The following is a 22562-nucleotide window of genomic DNA, read 5'->3' on the forward strand; positions in this document are numbered from 1 at the left end:
CCAGAGCCGGGCAGCTCGTTGCGGCGTGCTCCCCCTGCAGGATGTAAGTCTGCCACAAAGGAGCTGAAGTTCAAATAAGGCTGCTCCGGCGCCGCTCGAACGATGGGTTCCCCGCGTTAGCACCGGAACGCGGAGCTCTCCCCTTCCCCCGCGCCGCCACAGCAGCACTGTGCGGACGGGTGCCGTAGCCTGGGTACTCGAGCTGTGAAAAATCTTAAGGAAGAAAAACGGGGACAAAGAAAAGAAAGAATTTTGTAGATCGCCCCGTTATTTCCGAGCCCAACTCGGCGCAGCACACGGAGCCGCCCGCCCGCGGCCCTGGAGAGCTCGGCCCTTGCCAGAGCCGCTCAGTGAGATGTCACGGCTCCCGGGGGCGAGCTGCGCCGAGGGCCTTTGATGAAAGCAACGCCGAGGACGGAAGGAAGGAGCCGGAGGAGACAGGGTAAGGACGGCGAGCGGAGGTGGGTGGCGCGGGAAGCATGCAGCTGTGTTGTACGCGCGGAGCCCGCCCGACCGCCGCGGGGGCTCCGCGAGTTGTCAAAGGCAGTACCGCTCCCTCGTACAGAGCGGCAAGCCTGCCCCCTCTTTTTTTACCCCTTAAAAAGCCCCCAGTCAACCATATTAAAATAGTTGTAAAGACATTTGAGACATTTTATCATGCGAGGAAGTAAACAGCCTTCGTGCTATTATTTTCAAGAATATGGAATCTTAAAAAAAAATCTTATTTAATTCTGCATGGAATTTTGCTCTTAATGCTTCCTCAAACTCGCTGAAAATGCGTATGCCTTTCAACAAACTTTCTAGGACATACTAACTTCTAGGATAACTTTTCTAAAGGACTACCTGTATTAAAAATTACAAAATCTCCATTCAGTCTTTCTTACACTCATGTCTGATCAAGGAAATATAAAAGTTCCTGGAACTTTAACAGAGACTCTAAAATAAATATTTGAAAGATTTTGCAAAAATTTCATTTAAAAAAAAGAACCTAGCATTTATCAGTACCTTTGTGTAAGCATAAAATATTTACTATGTGATCTAACTACCATTTTTCATGGGCAAAATGAGTCACATTTATTAAAATGTGAATCTGCTTAAAGGCTATTGTGTACAATGTGCATGCATGTAAGCACACACGCAGATAAGCACACAGTGTGAACACTTTTTGGTCGTGATTGGATTAAGTGAAAATAAGGTGAGGCCACTGTTAAGGGAAGTAACAACAAAAGCAATGCTCTCCTTCAATAACTACATTCCACATCTATGACAGAAGTTCAGTAAAGCACAAAGAACAATCCACAAACAACATGACTAAAATTCTTGGTAATCCAGAAAGAAAACTTGTACTTCATTTAACTAAAAAAGCTATCTTTTGCCAAAACTTGAAAAGTTACATGGCAGCAAAAGCTACATAATCTTTTGAAGTTTCTTGCAGCACTTGACAGTATTTCAAAACAAAAGTTCTCCAAGAGCTAATTAAGATACTCTCATTCTGAAGGGTTGCTTTAGTCATCCCTTCCCCTTGGTGACAAAAGAAGAATGAAGTAGTGCTGGAACCGAAGTTTCACCACAGTTTTAAGTGAACAGAAAAGCTGAGTATAGAATGCATTATAATAAAAGTATCTAAAGCAATTAATTGGTTTCTGTCAGTGTGGCACTGCTAACAATGAAATCAAATAACTAGTGGCAAAAACCACTCCAAATTCATTCCCTCCCGAAAGTTTGGAGTTATATTTTTCAACTTACTTTTACATCATGTTTTCAAAACTGAAACTGCATGCTACTATGTGTCAGCCTTTCCCTATTATATTTACTTTAAAACTTCAAACAAAACTTTAAAGCTTTTCCTAATACAGCTGGCATATGCTACTCTGCTGTATTTTCACTGTGAATTGCTGTTTCCTTTTACAAAACTGAAAAAAAAATAAAATAAAAATCAGTGTTCAGGTTTTTCCACAGCAGTACTCTTCATCTAAAAAAAAAAAATCTAACTACATGTTAACTCTAAAAGAAAACCTGTAGCAGTGGAAGTCCCTTTCCTTAAAAAAGAGTGAAAATTTTAAAACTCACATTAAATATGAAGACTATCTGAAAAATTGAGAGGGTGGATTAATAAAATTCCATGCAAGAAAATGCTTGGGAGAAGGAGTAAGAACAGAGCATGAGCTCTGAGAAGAGGGGCAGGGAGTAAGAAAGCAAGCTGCTTCAGAAAATTAATGCTTATCTATCTTATCAGAATAGTGTTGTGAAATCCAGATCGTATTACTGGCCCAGTGCCTGGAACATGCCAGCTAACTAAGTCCACAAACACTGAGTATCAAAGGACTCTACAGAAGCAAAACCTAATGTTTGTTAACAAAAACCAAAACCAAACCCTCTGATCTTTTTATAGTAGGATTTTACATTTTCGACACCCTTGCTCCATTTGCTTTTACAATCCAATTAAAATGTGAAACTGCACTAATCTAAAACCCCCTTTTAATATCAAAGACAAAAGTATTAAAGAAACAGTGAAGATCTGTTACTAGTTTTTAATTTTTCTTCTTTAGAATGGACAATTGTCACCATATGTGTGAATTCACAATCAAATAAAATAGTTTATCTTTTCAAGAAAAGCTAACACTGTACCTTTTGTCATCGTGCCTTCATTTATATGTCCAGATGCTTGAGGAATCTGCACAAGAGGTGCCATAGCATCTAGGAAAAGCCAGCCCATCAAATGACTGCTAACCTCATCATATTAAATATGACCAGCACACAAGAACTCATTAGCCCACAGAACTGAATTTTGGAAATGAGCAATCTGAACGTAGATCGCTGCTACTTTTTTAAGTTAAAACAACTATGCAGGGAAATGTCAGAAAATACTGGTGTTGTGCAAAAAAAAGCATATCTCATCCTTCTTAATACATGTGTGTTTTCATCTGAGTATTTCTAAAAGGCTCTGAAGTATCAGTTTAATGATGGTGCATTCAGTTCTGGCGTTAGACCTGCACACACTTAGCGATACAGCCGCTAGACTGTAACAAGCCCTTCCGTCAGAGCGGTTTACAAGGATGGGAACAAACTGTACGTCCACTGGACCTTGCCTGTCCACTCCCTAACGAAGTGAAAGTCACCTATTGCCAAAAACCTGAAAATATGACACATAAATAAAACCATATACAGAAAATAGAGTAAAATAACAAAAAATAACCCCCCAAATTCTGGAATTCACAGGAGGCTGAGTGACAATGATAGAAAATGGTAGCAGTTTGTTGTAAAAACAACAGTTGTTATCCCAAAGATACAATGACTTAAATGGAGAATCCTGTTGTATTTTGACAGCTTACCGAGTACTCCTGCTTAAGTATAAAAAGTCACATAGGAAACCTACTCCATCTTGTTTACAATGAATATCATAACTGAAGCCCAATAAATTAAAAATGCCTCCTTAGTTCCTGATCTGCGACATACAAGCCAATAAGTTTATTTTAACTTTCTGAAGTGAGAATTGCTGCTATCTTCATCATACACCAGGTTCTGATGTATTACCTCCTCAAACCAAATTGATAGTGTTTTTTCTTAATTAGAATATTTTTTCAAGAAATTCAACTATACTGCAATTCAAATAGTTTACCGAAGTCCCCAGAAATCCGCATGTTTTACCACGGAAAATTGCCTCCTCTGTAAAGCAGCCTCCAACGGTAGACACAGTGTCACATATCACTTGTACAAAAGCTGCATTTATATAGCTCAGTGCATCACACTTTCATACCTACAGTCCTCTGGTTTAATAACAGTTTACTATAGATAGATAGATCGATAAACAAGAGCAGCAGCAAGAAGCAACTCTATTGCTTTTACCTACCAAGTTCTTTTATGTTCCTTTTCTGTAGGCGTAACCCATACCAATGCAATTTAAGATACAAAATTTAGATTCCAGTATGAAACCCAGGCAGTTATTTTCCACATTTGTCTTAGTTAAGGTTTTCTACACAAGATTTACATGGATCATTATTTTGCTTTTGTATTTCTCCAAAATGCTATAGTACAGGTGATGTCTTCCTTAAACGTCAAAACATTTCCTCCTCAAACCGACTTGTAATCCAAAGTAAAGCATAATAAAGTTCAGTGCTTAGCCACCATCCAGTGGTCTTCCTACAGTCTCAGCTCTTTTTTTGCGGAACATTGAAAAGTGCAGGCGTAAAAAGAACACTAAACTCCCAGAGACAAGATGCCAATCTCTCAGTGGTTGAAATACTCAACATTGCAAAGCCATTTTAGACCCAGACGCACAGTGTTGCACAAAAAAGCCATAGTGCTGACATTGCTACCTTTAATGCTTTCTCTTAAGGTACCCTGACTTAAAAAAAAGTGAACAATTACGAAACCATAATATTTTGCACGTAGAAATATTTTTACCTTTATAATTTCAGGATCATGACAGCAATTAAACTATAGGATGTGAAACATCTCTATAATTTTAGATGGTAAAATACTCTAATCTTGTTGAAATATCACATATAAATTTCAAGATATTTGTAACAATCAAAAGGTAACATATTTTGACTAACTGAAAGTCCCATATAAGCATGACAGACTGCAGGACAAAAAAAATACTTCAAAGCAAAGCTAAAGGAAGATTTTATTTACTTTTTTCCATTAAGGGACAGGAAAAAACAATCAAATGCTGAAACATCTGATATCCCTTTCAGAAAGTTTCTTCCCTCTTTTTTCACCAGGTCATGGGAACATCCTCAGTTGGGCAAACAATGAATGATCAGACAAACCAACTTACTACCTACTTCCAGTTACATACATAGATAGGCCGACATTTCATCTACAAAGTGGAATTTTAACCAAAGTGCTTATGCTGGCTAAAAGTATGAAGATTACTATGATTATACAACAATGCTGCCACAAGTTTTCATACAGATGCAGTTATACTGGCAAAATACACATAGAAAAAACCCAAATTGCCCAAATAAAGTAATATATACTGCCAAGTAGGGTACACACACACAAAATTGGTATCAGGTGCATCTGCACTAGGGCAAGTTTATCCCAAGCCAGCTCCCACTGAAAAGTGCTTTTACGAGTACACAAGTCTTGAACAGCCAGAACCTAGAAATGAAGTTACTTCAAATGTCCATATTTTTTCTAACTAGAAGTTCTACCTGATTTTTAATTAAAATTACACATATCTTTCTTTTTAAGTGTGCTTCTTTCACTTCTGCTTTTTTGTTTGTATGCTTGTTTGTTGAAGTTTTGTCAGGGTGCACAAGGATAAAAGACAGACATGCTGTATTTCAAATAATTAAGAAAATTTGCACCAAACCTGCAAGCATACCTTTATATAATGTAGTTTTGTGCAATGACAAAGTTGAAAAATTCTGCACTGGGGACAAATATAATCCCATTAATATAGCTCCCTCCCAGTCCACTGCAGAAGAGCTACTGGGAGACGGAGAGAGGCTGAGCCAGAGAAACAGGAAGAACCGAGTGATTGGCAAGCAACAGCACAAGTTAAGCACAAAGAGTATGAGCAATTACTTGGCATAAGTGCAAGAGAAGAAAATGAAAAGCTAGTGTGCTAGACATCAAATAAATACAATCTTCCTCTCCCATGGGAAGGAATTCTGATGTCCTAAGAGTCTGATGTTCTCCTACTCAAAAAGGAGAGGAAGATACTAAAACACATTAAATCCTTCCTGAAAATTGTTTCTCTGGCTTCCCTCCCCACTTCTTGTAGCAAGCTTTTTTCTCCCCGAAAGATTAGTCATTGAGAGTTGTTCAAACAAGCATGTTGGTTATGAACTTCACTTGAGTCCAACTGCAGGAAATAAGTAAAGCCATGTATGTTATGTAGTCCATCACCATATGCAACAAATAGGCCTCATTCTGAGCACTTTTTTTTTAACTGAGCAAGTACAGACTTAAGAGACCACTTCATACACAGACTCTGCAGGAAGAAGGACATCTGAATACAGCAGTTCTTTTTTCTGTTTGTACAGGAGGATTCTCTTACAAATGTACTTTTCCTTCACTGTTTTTTCTTATAGAAAGAACACCTTAGAAAAGGTGACATGCAGGCAAGATCATGAGAGAGAAGCATTTCAGCGCGGTCTAATCATGCTGATGTCATTCACTGAAGGCTTTACCTTCGGCAAACAGTGGTCAAACCCTGGAACAGGCTTCCTAGAGAGGTGATGGATGCCCCAAGCCTGTCAGTGTTTAAGAGGCGTTTGGACAGTGCCCGTAATACCATGCTTTAACTTGGTCAGCCCTGAAATGGTCAGGCAGTTGGACAGATGATCGTTGAAGGTCCCTTCCAATGGAAATAGTCTGCTCTATTCTATTTTGAAAGATGTTTGAACTAATATATTAAGATGAGGCTAATGAACTCTGTTCCATTTTTTTCTTAAACAATTCTTTTAAAAATTGCAAAAAAAAATCAAACTTATATGTTGCTCTGTATTTTTTCAGCCTGGAAAATAATGTGCACCCCAAATCCTGTCCTCAATTAGAGACATGAGATGCTGTAACAAAGACAAGTGAACCTTGAAGAAAAAAAATTAATTTCTTTTCAGTGGTCACAATAAGGGAGGAAAAAAAAAGATATTTCAATTCAAATAGTGAAATAAAACTCATTTTACACATATATACGAGAGATCTGCAAAAACAGTCCATCTGTGCAGAAATATGAGGCCTGGAAAACTGCCAGGGTTTCCAAGTGTGACCTGCTGTGCAAATGCTGATTATACAAGTTAAAGCTGTCTGGGGCAAATTTATGTTCCTGGTGTTCCAGGGCTCCAAATAACATTCTTTTACTTACAGAAACCATGTCACAAACTCCAAACTTTATCTGACAAATTTTAGAGATTCTTGACAACTTCTGTAAAGTACAATTCCTTTCTGTTTGCAAAAAGAAAATTGGTTTATTACAAATAAGAAACTGAGGCAAAGTTTATATCAAAAAACTTTAAGAAGGATCAAGTCTTGGTCTGAATCATTTACAGAAACGTCTATGGTTTATTTCAAAACAGAAAAATGTGAATGACTGACAACCATATCTCTTCTCAGTATGAATAATTATTTAAGCATACACATCCATCATTATATTGAAACTCTAAAAAAGATTTCTTAAAAGCCAGCAGCTGCCTAGAATCATAGAACAATTCAGACTGCATGGGACCTCATATTCGTCTTACAAAGCAAAACTAATTTCAACATCAGATCAGGCTGCTCAGAGCCTTGCCTAAATCACAACTTTACATATTTCCAGGAATGAAGATTCCACCACCTCTTTGGGTGACTGCTTCAGTCTTTTGTCACCACCACTGTGAAATTATTTTTTTTCTAAAACTGAGAATGAATCTTTCCTGAGGCAATTTGTCTCCATTGACCACTATTCTTTCATGGTGCACTTCCAAAAAGAATCCATCTTCTCTACAAACACCCATTAAGTAGTTGAAGACAGCAGTAAGATGTCTCCTTTGCCTTCTCCTCAGGAGGCTAAGTGAACCAAGCTCTTTCTGCAGCTCCTCATCCATCCCGTCTGCCAGCCTCTAGCTATCCCTGTTGGCTGTGCTCAGCTGGACTCATTCCAGTTTCTCCTGTTACTATCATCATTTCGTGTCACTTAGAAAATTTAATTGCACTAAAGGTGATCAAGCAGTAAGGTGACAGTTACTTAAACACGGAATGGTTATTCCATGTGAAATGTTTTAGAAGCAAGGACAAATATGATGGTAACACCACCTTGGATTTAAAAAGTATAAAGCTTTATACACTGAAAAAGCTCCATACTGCATTTGTTCCCCACATTTATTTTTTAAAAAAAGCTACGTTATAGATACATATGCCTATTAAAATTCAACAACAAAAAGCTGTTAGAAATACCCAATGCCAAAGTGCTTTTCAGACAGCTGACAGGAGAGGGATTTGTGACAAGGGCATTCCCGTCAGTAGCAAAAATGCTAAGCTCACGTTTCCAAGATGACTGCTGCCTATGAAGCTCTGGTATTGACTTATTTTTTAAGAGATTGTGATGGCCTCAAATTTCCACCTGGAATATGAATCTGCTCTGAGAAATAAGTTAGCATAATTTCACCAAGAGGGGACTATTGCAGTATGTCGATAAAGACCAGTAGGCAATAGTGGAGGGTCACCTTTGTGCGCCATGCACATATGCACGTGTTTTATCCCTTCTGAGAAGAGGCTATGAAGTGAAATGATCAGGATGAGCGTAAATACAATGTCTCCAGTGGCGAATCACAATAAATATTTTAGTTATAAATTCTACTATTAGAACTAATGTAGAGTAAGTTTTTCCCTTTTTTTTTTTTTAATTCTTAGGTTTAATACTGCTGACTGAAGTAAAATTTTTACATTTAATCTATAGCTATATCTCCTGCAATATACATTCAATTGTAAAATACTGCAAATGAGCTATTTGATATTTTTAGAACTTTTAGCAGCACATACTAACTTCCATTCTGCTTACATTTAAAGGTTGTATTTGTAACTGTAAGAAATGAAAATGTAATTCATATTTAAATGAAAACACCAATTTTGGAAACTTTTGTGGCACTTTCCTGGAAGAAAGGACTCTTCAAATCTTGATATTTATTACTTTGTCTCTTGCAGTGCCTGGCAAGCTTTAGATAAACTAGCAACTAGTAACTACAGTGCTGGCCACAGAATGATAAAACTATTCCCCATGATGTCCTCTTTAGCCAACATAAGCTCATGCTGGACAAGAAAAATATCTCATTTGTACACAGACATCCTAGTTAATATGTAATATTTTTAGAACAGATTATCAGTTGTGAGTTTGCATTGATTTCCTATTTGTTACTTACTGATAAATTTCTTTTAAAACAGATTGTAAAAAGTTCTTTGCAGAAGAATATTTGACCAGAACTAGAGGATAATGATGACAACAAGACTCATCTGTTTAATGCTAATAGCTGTTGTGGGAGCTACTGCAAGCAAAACACAGGAATTCGAAGGCAATGACAAGGAAACAGAACAAGAATTCATTTATATGAACAGATATAAGCGTTCCAGTGACACACAGGACAAATGCACTTACACCTTTATTGTACCTCAGCAGAGAGTGACAGGTGCCATTTGTGTTAATTCTAAGGAGCCTGAAGTTCTACTTGAAAACAGGGTAAATAAACAAGAATTACAGTTACTTAACAATGAACTTCTTAAACAAAAGAGACAAATAGAAACTCTCCAGCAACTGGTAGAGGTGGATGGTGGGATTGTTAATGAGGTTAAACTCTTAAGAAAAGAGAGCAGAAACATGAATTCTCGTGTCACACAACTCTACATGCAGTTACTCCATGAAATTATCCGAAAACGTGACAACGCCTTAGAACTTTCTCAACTTGAGAATAAGATTTTGAACCAAACTGCAGATATGTTGCAGCTTGCAAACAAATACAAAGACTTAGAGCACAAGTACCAACATTTGATGTCAATTGCCAATAATCAGTCAGTAATAATTGCCCAACTGGAAGAACACTGTCAAAGAATGCCATCCATAAAGCCACTGCCACAAACTCCACAGCCACCAAATAAAGTGTACCAGCCTCCTACTTACAATCGCATTATTAACCAGATATCTACTAATGAGATTCAGAGTGATCAGAATTTAAAGGTTCTGCCACCTACCTTACCAACCATGCCTGCAGTTACTAGTATTCCGACTTCAACTGATAAACCATCTGGTAAGTACGTTATTGATAAGTCTACATTAGTTTATGGTGATATGCAGTGGGTAACATTTTAATTTTAATATTAAAAACACAGACAGAATTCATTTATTTAGCAAAATAAATGCAAATGAATTATATTGTACTAATTGAGATTTCTTTGATCTTTGACGTTGTCTCTGTATTTATCTTGTGTATTTTTAATATGCATGTTGTAGTACAAGTGCAGAAAGAAAAAAAAAAAAGAATTCTGAATGTCTAGCAGATTCAGACTTTTCTTTCTGTCTAGCCCCACAGATTTTTCTGATGTTACTTTGCCAATGCAAACCCAACATTTATATTAGATTTATGAGATAAAGGAACTGCAGAAAAATCTTACTAATCAATAATAACCTCAATTTTATTTACCTGTGTCCAAGACCAAACTTGTATAATTCATGATATCTGAAGGGGGTTTGATACTTTTAATGTAAACATTTATGAAGTTATTACAAGTTTGCTGATGTAGCATGTGATAATTTTTATACTTGTGTAACTCAAAAAGGAATACATATCTGTTCTTTACTTCACACAGGGCACTGGCGCTCTAAGACAGGAGCAAAGGGAAGCCAAGTGGTGGAATAGTAAGGGATATTATATACAGCCCTCACTAAGATTCTAGTTCTGCTATAAGCAAGATTAGAGGTATCTGAAATCACATAAGAGATCAATTGATCTACATGATAAAGAAATGACAGGTAAAGAATCCAGTTTCACCTACGGTCCCACATATTTCAGAGAAATAATTCAAGTATTATGTGTCCCATACAAGAGAAGGCTGTTCTTCAGTGTGTGGGCAACAGGTACTTGCTTCAGGAAAAAAAAAAAAAAAACGGGACCAACAGACATCTGACACTAAGACTTGAAATGGAGGAAGGCACATGAACTGCACTCAGATATATTTCAAGGCTATCTGCAACATTTTCCAAATGACATTGTCAGAATCTTTAGAATTATCAAATAATGCAACCACCACATTAAAAAAAAAAAAAAAAAAAGGAAAAGGACTTTTCTCCATGGAAATATCCACAATGAAAGAAACTTGAGCAGGTGTTTCAGTCAAAAGCACAGTCTCTGAAATACTTCGCTACAAAGCAGTTATTTCATAACATTGCCAGAGCTGAACTCCCCAAAGCTGGCATTCTGGCATGTGGAACCCTAGCCAAGAATATCACAATTCTAGTGTTCTATGTAATAATAATAATAATAATAATAAAATAATAATAATCAGGAGAAAATCAAGTCTATCAGAATTTCTTTGGAGTAATACATTAGGGGATGGCCTCTTTAATAATTACACTTTGATTTTTCTCTGAAAGTAGGTTCAAGCTTAGTACAATATTTCCCTGTCTTTCTGTAAGTGAAGTAACTTTCAAGCATTCTTTTAAGACATTTCTCCTCCTGTTATTCTTCTGAAAAGTCTTCTATTGGTCCACACCCTGTTTCTGCTTTTAAGTACCCAAACTGAAGTTGAGGCTTCACCATCACACAGCAGAACAGAAAAGTTCTTTCATGAGCATAATACTTTTGTTACAGCATTTTGCTTTTTTACAAAGTAAAACATTGGCTTGTGACCAACTTGCAACCCTGTAGAACCCCTAGATCCTCACCTGAAGAAGTGCTGCTCATCCAGCTATTTTTTATGTTGGTTTCCAGAGGTCCCTTCGAAAGTCCATGACTCAAAGATAAGGTTTGGTATCTGCTACTTCTCCCTTATCTACATAACTTATCAAAGAAAGAAGTTTCACATTTCTTCTGCACAAATCCATTATTTTCTTATCTGCAGCAGTTTGATTCGATCAAGCACATTTCCAATAACTGAAGTTAAGCTATTTAACCTTTAATTTCCAGGGTAACCTCCTCCTCCATCCCCACCTTTCTTTTTGAGTAAGGCACATTTAATACCTTTTCCTCATCCTCCAGAATGTTCTTCACTCACAAAGCACATCTCAAAAAATCCCTCCCCACAATTAATGCTGTAAATAATGCTTCAGACAAGCGTCTGGAATGAACTAGGAAAAATCCACAAAAACACGTGCTGCACCACCACTCCCCCCCCCCCCAACCAGCACCCCACAAAACAAACAAAACTCGCTACCACCACAACTACCCAGCCACTGGGCTGGGGGGGGGATTCACCTATATCTTATCCAGTCCTTTCTCTACTGTGTCTTGAGTTCTCAACCTTTGCCAAAGCTCCTGGCTGTACCACCCAGCTGATCACAGCCAACTTGTGCAATGAAAACCGAAGCAAACTGGAAGAAAAATATTAAATGCATTCTCAGTTTAATCTGTTGACAGCTCCCCTTCCTCACAGTAGCAGACCAATATCTTCCCTTGATCATAGACTTACTACAGTCTTACTACTCTCAGTAGCTTTTTAAGTTTTGTCTATTTGGTCCACACTGTTGTTTTCAGGAGGAAGGCGGGGGGTTGTGTGTGTGCTGTTTTGTTAAAAACAAACAAACAAACCCCAGAAACAACCAGTCATGCCTAATACTTTGGGTGAGCATCTACTTCATCTGAGCTTTCTTCTTCTCAAAGCTACTGGAAAGGTCATGATTTAGCTAGGTCAATTTCTGACCATGTTCCTTACCCACCTCCTACAATAGCAAAATCCATTGCAATGTCCTTAGAGACTCTTCAACAAACTAGTAAACTCTTTGCTTAGACTCCCTGTCTAAAGCATTTTCTCTGCACGCTCCCTGAATATGCAGGCATCTGTTATATTTAAGTTAGTTTTCTTTGTTTTGCTTTTCACTTTCCTAAGAATTGTGGCCTCCATTATTTCACGACCAAGATCACCAACACTGCTTTCCATTTCACATTTTCAATCAATTCCTCCCTACTCACTAGGTTCAAATGTAATATATCTCATGGTTTTTTGCTTCCTGTATTTTAGGTATCTATAAAAAACCTACCCCTAACAAATTCAGAAAACTTACTCTATATGTTTTATCTGCTGTATTCCTCTCCCAGCAGATAAGATGGTTTGAAGTTGGTAACTCACTGAAAGAGGTTTGGGTTTTGACACTTGTTGCCTACAACATTTAAGTTAATTATGCACATAAACTGAGTAGACAGTAAGACTTAAGTTACTTCACTGTTTTAAAAGGAATCTCATATTTCCCTTTCATTTGTATTAATGATTTCAAATGAATTAAAAGCTATGTCCAAGCCATATCCAAGCTACCAGTGCCCCACAGACCACTATGTACGATTACCAAGTCTCACCAAAACCATAAAAGACATATGCAAGAGCTTGAAATATGACACCTCATTTCTGTAAAACATTACGCAGTGTGAAAATATCAGTGCAAAGCAGAATTAGGTGAGTCTCTAATTCATAAGAGCAATTACATGGACTTGTTTGGAGCAGGTCCAGAGGAGGGCTACAGAAATGGTCAAGGGGATGGTACACCTCTCCTGAAGAAAGGCTGAGAGAGTTGGAGCTGTTCAGCCTGAAGAAGAGAAGGCTCTGGGGAGACCTTACTGTGGCCTTTCAATAGTTAGAGGGGACTTGTAAGAAAGATAGAGACAGACTTTGAGCTGGGCCTGTAGCGACAGGACAAGGGGTAATGGTTTTAAGCTAAAAGGGTAGATTTAGGCTAGATAGAAGGAAGAAATTGTTTACAATGAGGGTGGTGGAGCACTGTCCCAGGTTGCCCAGAGAGGTGGTGGATGCCCCATCCCTGGAAACATTGAAGGCCAGGTTGGCCGGGGCTCTGAGCAACCTGATCTGGTTGGAGATGTCCCTGCTTCTCACAGCGGGGTTGGACTGGGTGGGCTTTAAAAGGTCCCTTCCAACTCAAACAGTTCTGTGATTCTACAATAATCCCCCCTCCCCCTTTTTAATTACAAGTTTAAAAAAAAAATTGAGAAAATATTTGTTTAGTACAACTTAATTCTTCAAATTAAGGTCAAGAAATAAAACAATTGGAGACTTTTTTTCAGAATCCAAACAGAATTAATAACTACACAAGACAGAAATTAAGGAGATGCAAGTCAAAAAGACAGGACTGGGAACAGTAATAACGTGGCTTGGGTTAGAAAAAATACAGACACAGTTTTAAAAACTTATTTCACATTCCTCAACTTGGCACAGATGGGTGCAAGTTCAAAGCAATACCTCTCACACAATTGGTTATCAAAACCTATTTTGGTCTTCATGTAAGATAAGTGTGTGGTCTCTTCATTATACAGCTGTCTCTCCATCCTGTACATCCAATACTACAGAAGTATTTTTGTAGTTAAAAGTGTTTGTGCCAGTGAAGAAGCACTGTTCGGATTACAAAGGTCTGCTTGACTCTGTACAGGTGATTTTATCAAAACTACCCACTATCTGAAAATCAGGATGCTCTCACTTTTTCAAGGGAAGATAAGATGACCCTTGTTTGTAAAGCATGCTAATACTTCAGAAGGAAGATATGTATTTTATTATTATTAAAACACTAATTACCAGGCAGATCTAGTAAAAGAACTGTCCTTTTCTGCTAACAGCAGCACTTATGCTATAGAGGAAGTTTATACAATTGCTGCCCAACTTCTTTCCCAAAAAAAGGGCAGTATCTGCTATAGTTGGCCCACCAGTAATATGACTGGGACAGTCACATGTACCTCAGTCAAAAACCAGGAATCTGAATTGGAGAATGTAAGAACTGCCACAGAAATGAATTTAACCACCTTACAGAGAGTTCTATACACATCACTTATCATAGAGTGCTCATATTTTTTTTCTACATAAATATTTTTGAAACAACCTACTTGATAAGTTACTTAGAATTTAAAATCTTCAGAGCAGCCACCCTTTTTGCAATGACTTTATACAGTGCTAGGTTACTAGGCCCCTATGCCTACACCCAGAGAAAGGTACTTCAGAATAAAACATTGTGACGACTATGATCTAAAACAAGACAGTCGTTTGGAAGTATTTCTGTCATGTTTGAAGTGTCTTTCCCTACCTGCTATTAGAGATTTACCATGTAGCATGATTTGAATGTACAACTGAATATTTTCTCCATATTCCCAAAGGTAAGCCAAAACAATTAGCCAAATAAAAAAATAACGTGACAGATTTTGAGAGGCAAGGCATAGAAGAATAGCATCTTGTTAAAATTTTATTAGGAATATTTGAAATGTTGGCTATTTCAACAGAGACATCATAGTCTATTGCCTTTAAGATGATAAAAGGTGATGACTGCATAACAACAATGTCAGTAAATAATGAAAAAATTACGTAGATAAAGAACCACAGTATAGTAAATTTAGAGGTAAAAACTTTATAATAGACAAGTTAATTTCACTGCAAGTACTGGTGTCATGCTTTGATCCATGCACTTCCCAGAAAATCTTATTTTATTAGGCACAGAAATGCCCCAACGTTCCTGCTGCTGGTTCTTTTCAAAAATAAAGGAAAATGTAAAAAATATGTGGGTTTGATTCTGAGAAGACTTTACAGCTTCATCCATAAATTATTTACTTCAAATTCTTGTTTGTGCATTCTTGATTCCCACTCATGCTCAAAAGAATAAGCTGGGGAGGTTTAATTCTGTCTACAAAATACTGAACACGTACACAACACTGAAATTCTACAGAAAAAAAAAAGATTAAATAGCCAGTAAGTAACCTGACATCAACACCAGAGACTGTTCAAAATAAATACAATTGTATTTTACTCCATTCTACTACGCAAAATAGTAATTCCACGTAAAACTTCTGTAGTCCTATTTAGGAACATTGCTCCTTAGACTTGCCTGAAAGAGCTAAAAAACCTAATAAAAGACTTAAGGATGAAATGGTTTAGCTGTGACACTAACAACTCTGTTCTTGGAGTTACTGTCTAGAGGTTTGGGGTGGGATGTAGGGCTATGACACACTGAATCCCAACAACTTTCTATGCATTAATGCTTAACAGCTACAAGTTTTAATATTGCAATGCAAAAAGCAGATGTGGTTTCTCGACAATGGGTTTTAGTTTACAACATCAAAAGGTTTAGCCCACAGGGTCAATACTTCAAGTAGATCTGAAACAACAATTTATTAAGAGTGTAGAATTCCACACACAACAAGACAAACACTATTATGTGAAGAACTGCTCCATTTTATGTATAAAACAGACTTACATTAATAGCTTATCAAACTATTCTGCTTTGTATCAATTTGCTAGGGCAACATTGGAAGATGACACACAATAAATGAAAGCTGAACTTGAAATAGAATTAATTTGATTCATCATCCTTACCCAATAAATCAACAAATCTTTTTCTGGAACAAAACATTTTGTAGCCAGTTATACCAATTATGAAACGTACGTTTTCTTGTGCAATTGCTATAGAAGACGTTTTTCCTAAAAAAACATGCACACAAACCAGTTTATTATGCTCTACCAGATAAAACTTGCAGGTAAACATTTTAACCCCATGCTGCATTATAAAAAAAAAAAAAAAAAAATTAGTTAAACGATAAACAGCGAACAGAAATGGCTACGGGTAAAGCAGTATTAACATACAGTGTATGCTATGGTCACACACTTTTTTTATAAAAAAAAGCATTATTAGTATACAAAGATAAAAATATATAGTAACATTGGTAAGACAGAAAATATATATTTATACTGATAATTATGGCTTAAGGAAGCAGATGGTTTAAACTGATAGACCTTTTAGGTGAAGTAATGCAGATTTTGTACTATCAAGTAAAATCTTGAATAGAAGCAGCAGACAAAATTTGAGTAAAAAAATGCTGAAATGTAATCTGAAAAACAGATTATTTAAACAGGGCATAGAAATACTACGCCAATATATATGTGTTAGCCCAAGTCAAATATATATATGCTTCTAAATAAATATTAACACTTAAACAAAACAAAAACGTACAAGAACTAGAAAGTTGGGGTTTTAGCAAGATTTGATATGATAGCCTATCAGAAACTTGGAGACACAAACGACACAAAATGTCAGAATATTATAACAACTTCTAGCAGCTTCATGCAGAAGCTGCCACTGTTGCTCCCCCACTAATTAAAACCAGGACACCGATGCATAAACTAAAAGTGTTAACTGAAAAGGTAAAATGTTTTCAAGTACCACAGAGATTATTTAAAGATACGCTATTAGAAATTCAGAACTGAGAGGACACTTCGAGGTTCCTGTGTTGACTAGGTTAGTGGCAAGGAGGATACACCGCAGGATTTATCTCAAACTGAAATGTTGGTAGAAGGTCATAAAGCCAATGAAAGAAGTGAATACTAACAAACTGCAAAGGAAGTTAGTATTCCCCAAGAGTCCTAAAGGAAACTGAATGAAACACAATTAACTACCATGTAATCTCTCATCAAAAATTGCCTTAGTATGTGAGGAATGAAAGCTGCCAAATGGGACACTGAAAAAAAAAATTCCACTAATTGATAGAAAATATGCTAAGAACAGTAGAACAAGCAGTAAACAAATCTGAATCATGTATCATCATCCAGTCACCTTGAATAAGAATCAACTTGGTATTTGTAATACCAATTTTTTATCACTTTTAGAGATATTTGAAGGGCTCAGTGCCTATGCAGATAGTTCTGGTTGATATATAGTCCATACACACTTCCAGACAGCACTGAACACATTTCTTACTAAAGATGTTTAAATTAGGCTGCTACAAAGTACAAAAAAAAGAGCCTAACAAAAATAAGCCGTAAAAATCCCTTCATTATTAAGTACTTTTTTCATTAGGCAGAGTTAACCATGGCATCTTTCAGAGATCGTGCTGGGGCCAGTCATCTTCAATACTTTCCTTTTAATTTCTGATGCCAGAAGACAAATCTGTACACACCTTAGTCAAATTTTAGAAAGTTAGTATCTGACAGAAAAACCACCTGTCATGGAAAATGAGTAGCAAACTCTGCTTTGAAGTATTTATAATAGTTAATCTTTATCTTAAAGCACTTATAGAGAAAAGAATCATGTGCAGTAGAGCACTGTTGCCACGTGGCCTAGAAAGAAACTGCAAGATTAGAAAGCTGTAAATACTATATCGTATACTGCTTGATATTTATTTTTATGAAAACAAGATCAGAGATCTGAGGTTGACTACTTCAGGAGTCTCTTCAATAATGAGTTTGAGCTGACATGTTTGTTTTTGTTTTTAATAAGTGCCACATTGTGATGAAATAAACAAGAGCAATTTAAATTAACAACATTCATCACATTGGTCTTCTTGCACCTCTCATAATAAGCCATGTCATACTGCATCTACAACTGCCAGATACCTGAACAGTCAGCCGCAAGAGAAATGGGGAAGGGCTCAGAAGCAGCACTCTAGGTACAGTCTGTGAACGTGACTAAGGAAACAAGAACAACACAGGGGGCCCACAGACCAAAAACTTGGATTGCCTCCTGGTACACTGACTTTTTGATTAACTAGTTAAAAAGACAAAAAACCCCCTCAAACACCTCAAAACACTGAGGTTCTTTCTATAAAACTAATTTATTACTAACCCATTTACTGAGTACAAGGGTAACTCTACCATTACCAATACTGGACAGTGAACTATGAAAAAAAGAGAGATGAACTGAAGTAATTTAAAAGAGAAATTACTCTTCATAGTAACAGATGCTTCCAGAGGACTCCTCACGAGAAGATCTGACAGGCCTTCCTCCTTCAGTAGTTGGGGGGGGGAGGGAGGGGGCATGGAAGGGGATGGGAATCAATAACAAATCTCTTATCCTGAGGGTTCTTGTTGACTTCACTCTTGTGCTTGGACAGCAAAGCAGCTGGAGGGGTCTTATCTGCAGATATCAACACAGACTCCTAAATAATTTACATTTCAGTTTCTCAGACTCATTAAAATGGAACCTTACTATCTTCCTCTTGGAGAAAATTTCTTTAAAAACAATGAATGTAAGATACTTTCAAAAAGAGGAAGCTCCTTATGGACTCTCCTAAACTCAAGGAAAAAAAAAAAAAATGCATTCTCCTTTTGAAAATAGGAGAGCATTATCTGTAATTTCTGTGAATGCAAAGTATTTTAAAAGTCTTCTCATTTATCTAAAATTTCTTTCACTATGTAAGTGGATGCTTCATGTTACAAATCTTAATTTCTATTTTGTGTTATCATTTATTAAGCTGACAACAGTAACTCCTACATTCTTAATTTATGTTGGCAGTTCCACTGTTAACGTCCACGCCAATGACATTTTGGGGGATCTAGAAAGCTGAATTTCTCAAAGACAGAAACAAAGTCAAACTTACCATTTTGTTTTCTAAAGGAAATTATTAATATTAATAGTTATCGATGGAGTAATTAATATTTTGTTTCTCTGAAGATATAATAAATGCTATAAGTCCAATTGCCTTAAATAAAACCAACTTTTTTAAAAAACTACCTTTATCAGTAATCCATTGAGAACTGTTTCAAAAATAAAGTTACAACAAATCAATCTGTTTGAAAACATTTCGTGGACACTGTATCTTCAATAAGAACAAAAATAAACACACTACTCCGCAGAAGCAAAACTACTGTAAAAAGCTGCCAATTCAAATACTGCCCTGCATTAAAGAGACGCTCAATTACATTTTGATGCGGAGTCCTTCTGTTTTGACACAGGACCCTGGAGAGACTGTCTACAAGCATTAGAAGATGGCCACGATACAAGCTCCATCTATCTTGTAAAACCAGAAAACACAAACCGGCTCATGCAGGTGTGGTGTGATCAACGGCATGACCCTGGTGGCTGGACAGTCATTCAGAGACGGCTGGATGGGTCTGTCAACTTTTTCAGGAACTGGGAGACATACAAGGTTAGGACAAATGAGCAGCTTAATGTCTTCTATCATCTAAAAATTATTGATAAAGTTAATTTAAAGGGTGATTGTAGCATCCGACCAACAGCTTACTTGAAAAGGAACTTGTGTGTTTACTCTTCCAGAAGAGGAAGTCTCTATAAAATAAGTCACTTTGGTTTTCTACTTAAGAATACACTCAGATTTATCACAAAAATAGATGGACGATATTAACATGCTTCTCTTGCTTCCTTTACAGCAAGGATTTGGTAATATAGATGGAGAATATTGGCTTGGATTAGAAAATATTTATTGGTTAACAAATCAAGGCACCTACAAACTGCTTATAACAATGGAAGACTGGTCAGGTCGAAAAGTATTTGCTGAGTATGCTAGCTTCAGACTGGAGCCAGAAAGCGAATATTACAAGTTGAGACTGGGACGCTACAATGGCAATGCAGGAGATTCTTTCACGTGGCACAATGGTAAACAGTTCACCACGCTGGACCGAGATCATGATGTATACACAGGTACAAAGTCCCTTGCAGTTGACTTGGATTTTTTGCCCTTCCCCCCTCCCCCCACTTTTTTTTTCCCCCCCTTTTTTTCTTTTTTTTTAAAAAGGAAAAATACTTATGGTCATACGCACAGACAAAAAAAAAAAGAAATTACATTTTTAGAGATTTGTTAGTAACTTACGAAGCACAGACTGATGTGTCCACCCTTATACATACTAACACTGAAACAAAAATTCTCACTGAGTTATCATTTACACTAAACAAGGGTGTGTAGAATATGCTATGGGGGTTATCTGAGACATTAATGCAAACAAATCTTCCACCAAGGGAGAGTATAACACTCATGAGTTTATCTGTCGAACATAACTACAGAGCTGGCTCCTCCCGAAGAAGCCTTAATTCACCTTGTACCACATGGTATCTACATGTCAGACACAGTTTGGGGGGGTGGGTGGTGGGGGGTGTCAGGGGGACAAAAAAAAAAATTTTAAAAAAAAAAAGAAAGAAAAAAGCAAAAATGAGCTTTGTGTTTTGATTGATTGCTTGCTTGCTGTTAAGATTTTCCATTTGCTCCTAAGTCTGAATCGGAGTTTTCTTTTGCAGGTAATTGTGCTCATTACCAGAAGGGAGGATGGTGGTACAATGCATGTGCTCATTCAAATCTCAACGGAGTTTGGTATCGTGGAGGACACTACCGCAGCCGGTATCAGGATGGTGTTTACTGGGCTGAATTCCGAGGGGGATCATATTCACTGAAGAAAGTTGTTATGATGATAAGACCTAACCCCAACACATTCCACTGAAACAATTTTTCTCTTGGTTTGCCTTCTTGTTCTAAAAATAATGTAAAGCTATGATGTCATTACCCAGAATTATTTTTTCAGAAATTAGGAGTGTAAGATATTGTACATTTATTGCTAAGAAGTGAGGGCTTGTATATTGTATTTTCGAGAATCATTCCAGGAAAAAAAAGCTGAAGAAAAAAAGGAACTGAAATGACATAACGTTCAGAACACCTCTTGGTCGTAAAAGTAGTTACATCAAGCCTTTCAGAACTGGCAGTTTAGATGGACTGTAGATAAACTTTCTGGTTTTTATTCCCTGTAAATTAAGTTTGGATGGTAAAAATACTGCCAAAACATTTAAATATTTTTGTATGTTATATTATGTATAAATATTCTCAAATACAGGAAATACTACAAACTGTACAGCAAGAGTTTTATTATTATTATTATGAGCAATCATTTGACACAGGAAATCAAATCCTTTGAACTGTGCAGCTAGTATATGTACATTAGTGTGATTATTCTAATTTAATCTTTGTTAACTGCCATGAATAAAGTTAGTACTATATAATTTGATTTTGAGAGCAGATACTCAATTACTGGTCGTGATAAATTCAGACTTTCCCCTTCACTTTGAACATTCTAATAATCTGCTCCTATAAATTAGAATTCACATTTGATTCAAATACTTTAGATTAAAAACACTAATGATTTTTCTTACCAAAATGAAGTAGCTACCTGCATATGGAAATGAATCCAAATGTACAACAGATAGTGTGCTGTATGGCCAACGTGTTATACTACATTACAACTGTCACAGTATTTTGTACCCGACTTCAGTCATTACCTGCTGTGTAGCATCTGTAATCAGAAATGGCTGGATATAAGTTAGAGGGACTATCCAATTTTGCAGACAAATGATGGATACCAATATATAAGCTACTTAATATCCTTAGCCAGTAGACAAAAATTATATAAAGAAGTTACTTGTAGCCAAGATAAGTTATATTTACCATATTTCACAATTATAACATATTACTGTCAAATTATTAAATACTCATTCGTATTTCAAGGTCAGTCACAACTATGAAATACTGACTGGGATAATTCTAATACTCTTCTGAGGTAGGTTTCTACAATGGATTGTTGTAACACCCATTTCCAAATAGCAACTACTACAAAATGTAAGTTTAAGAATGCATATAAGAGGGAGAGCAAAAGCCTCTAGAAGTTCAATATATTTTTCACTAAGCCTGCAAGATACTTAACTGTGTGTCCACGTGTGTGTACTTGCACACTTTTTCCCTTATTACCTCATCACTTCTTGACAACAGTATGATGTGCATTAAACTGATGTGTGATGTAGCATGTGTTGTATAATATACAACATATATTTTTTAATATATTAGACTACCCCTGTAATATTGTAATCCTTTAATAAAGCAACAAATGTTATTTTGACATGTTCAGATTTCCTCCTGTTTTAGTTCAGATTACTCGTAGCAAAGAATAGAGAATTACTTAATTTCACACCACTCTGCCTCATGACTCAAATCATACCAAACCACAAGTCTGTCACTGAGGATTGTGAAAAACTCTTACAATAGAGGAAATAACCTGGATTTTGGGTGATAGGGCAGTGTGGGTAGAACAAGCAAGGTTAGTTTACCTACACTTACATTTAACAAATTCACTAACAGAAAAAAAAAAAAGTTGGAGAACAGAAAAGTTTTGAAAATGGA

The 22562-nt window shown here is 36.7% G+C and overlaps 2 protein-coding genes across 6 annotated transcripts in view; one reads left to right on the forward strand and one right to left on the reverse strand.

The window, feature by feature from the left end:
- The window catches only part of RALGPS1 (Ral GEF with PH domain and SH3 binding motif 1), a 111768-nt gene that overhangs the window by 53170 nt on the left and 36036 nt on the right, over nt 1–22562 (reverse strand). The window lies entirely within an intron of this gene.
- ANGPTL2 (angiopoietin like 2) lies at nt 107–22281 on the forward strand. Its single transcript, XM_086764011.1, has 5 exons — nt 107–442; nt 8869–9725; nt 19342–19535; nt 19777–20047; nt 20639–22281. Exons 2-5 carry the CDS (start codon nt 8918–8920, stop codon nt 20836–20838), a joined length of 1473 nt encoding a protein of 490 aa, XP_086620137.1. The 5' UTR covers nt 107–442; nt 8869–8917; the 3' UTR covers nt 20839–22281.

The sequence above is a fragment of the Chlamydotis macqueenii genome, chromosome 20 (assembly GCF_036417535.1).
Source record: "Chlamydotis macqueenii isolate bChlMac1 chromosome 20, bChlMac1.mat, whole genome shotgun sequence".
Taxonomy (NCBI): Eukaryota; Metazoa; Chordata; class Aves; order Otidiformes; family Otididae; genus Chlamydotis; species Chlamydotis macqueenii.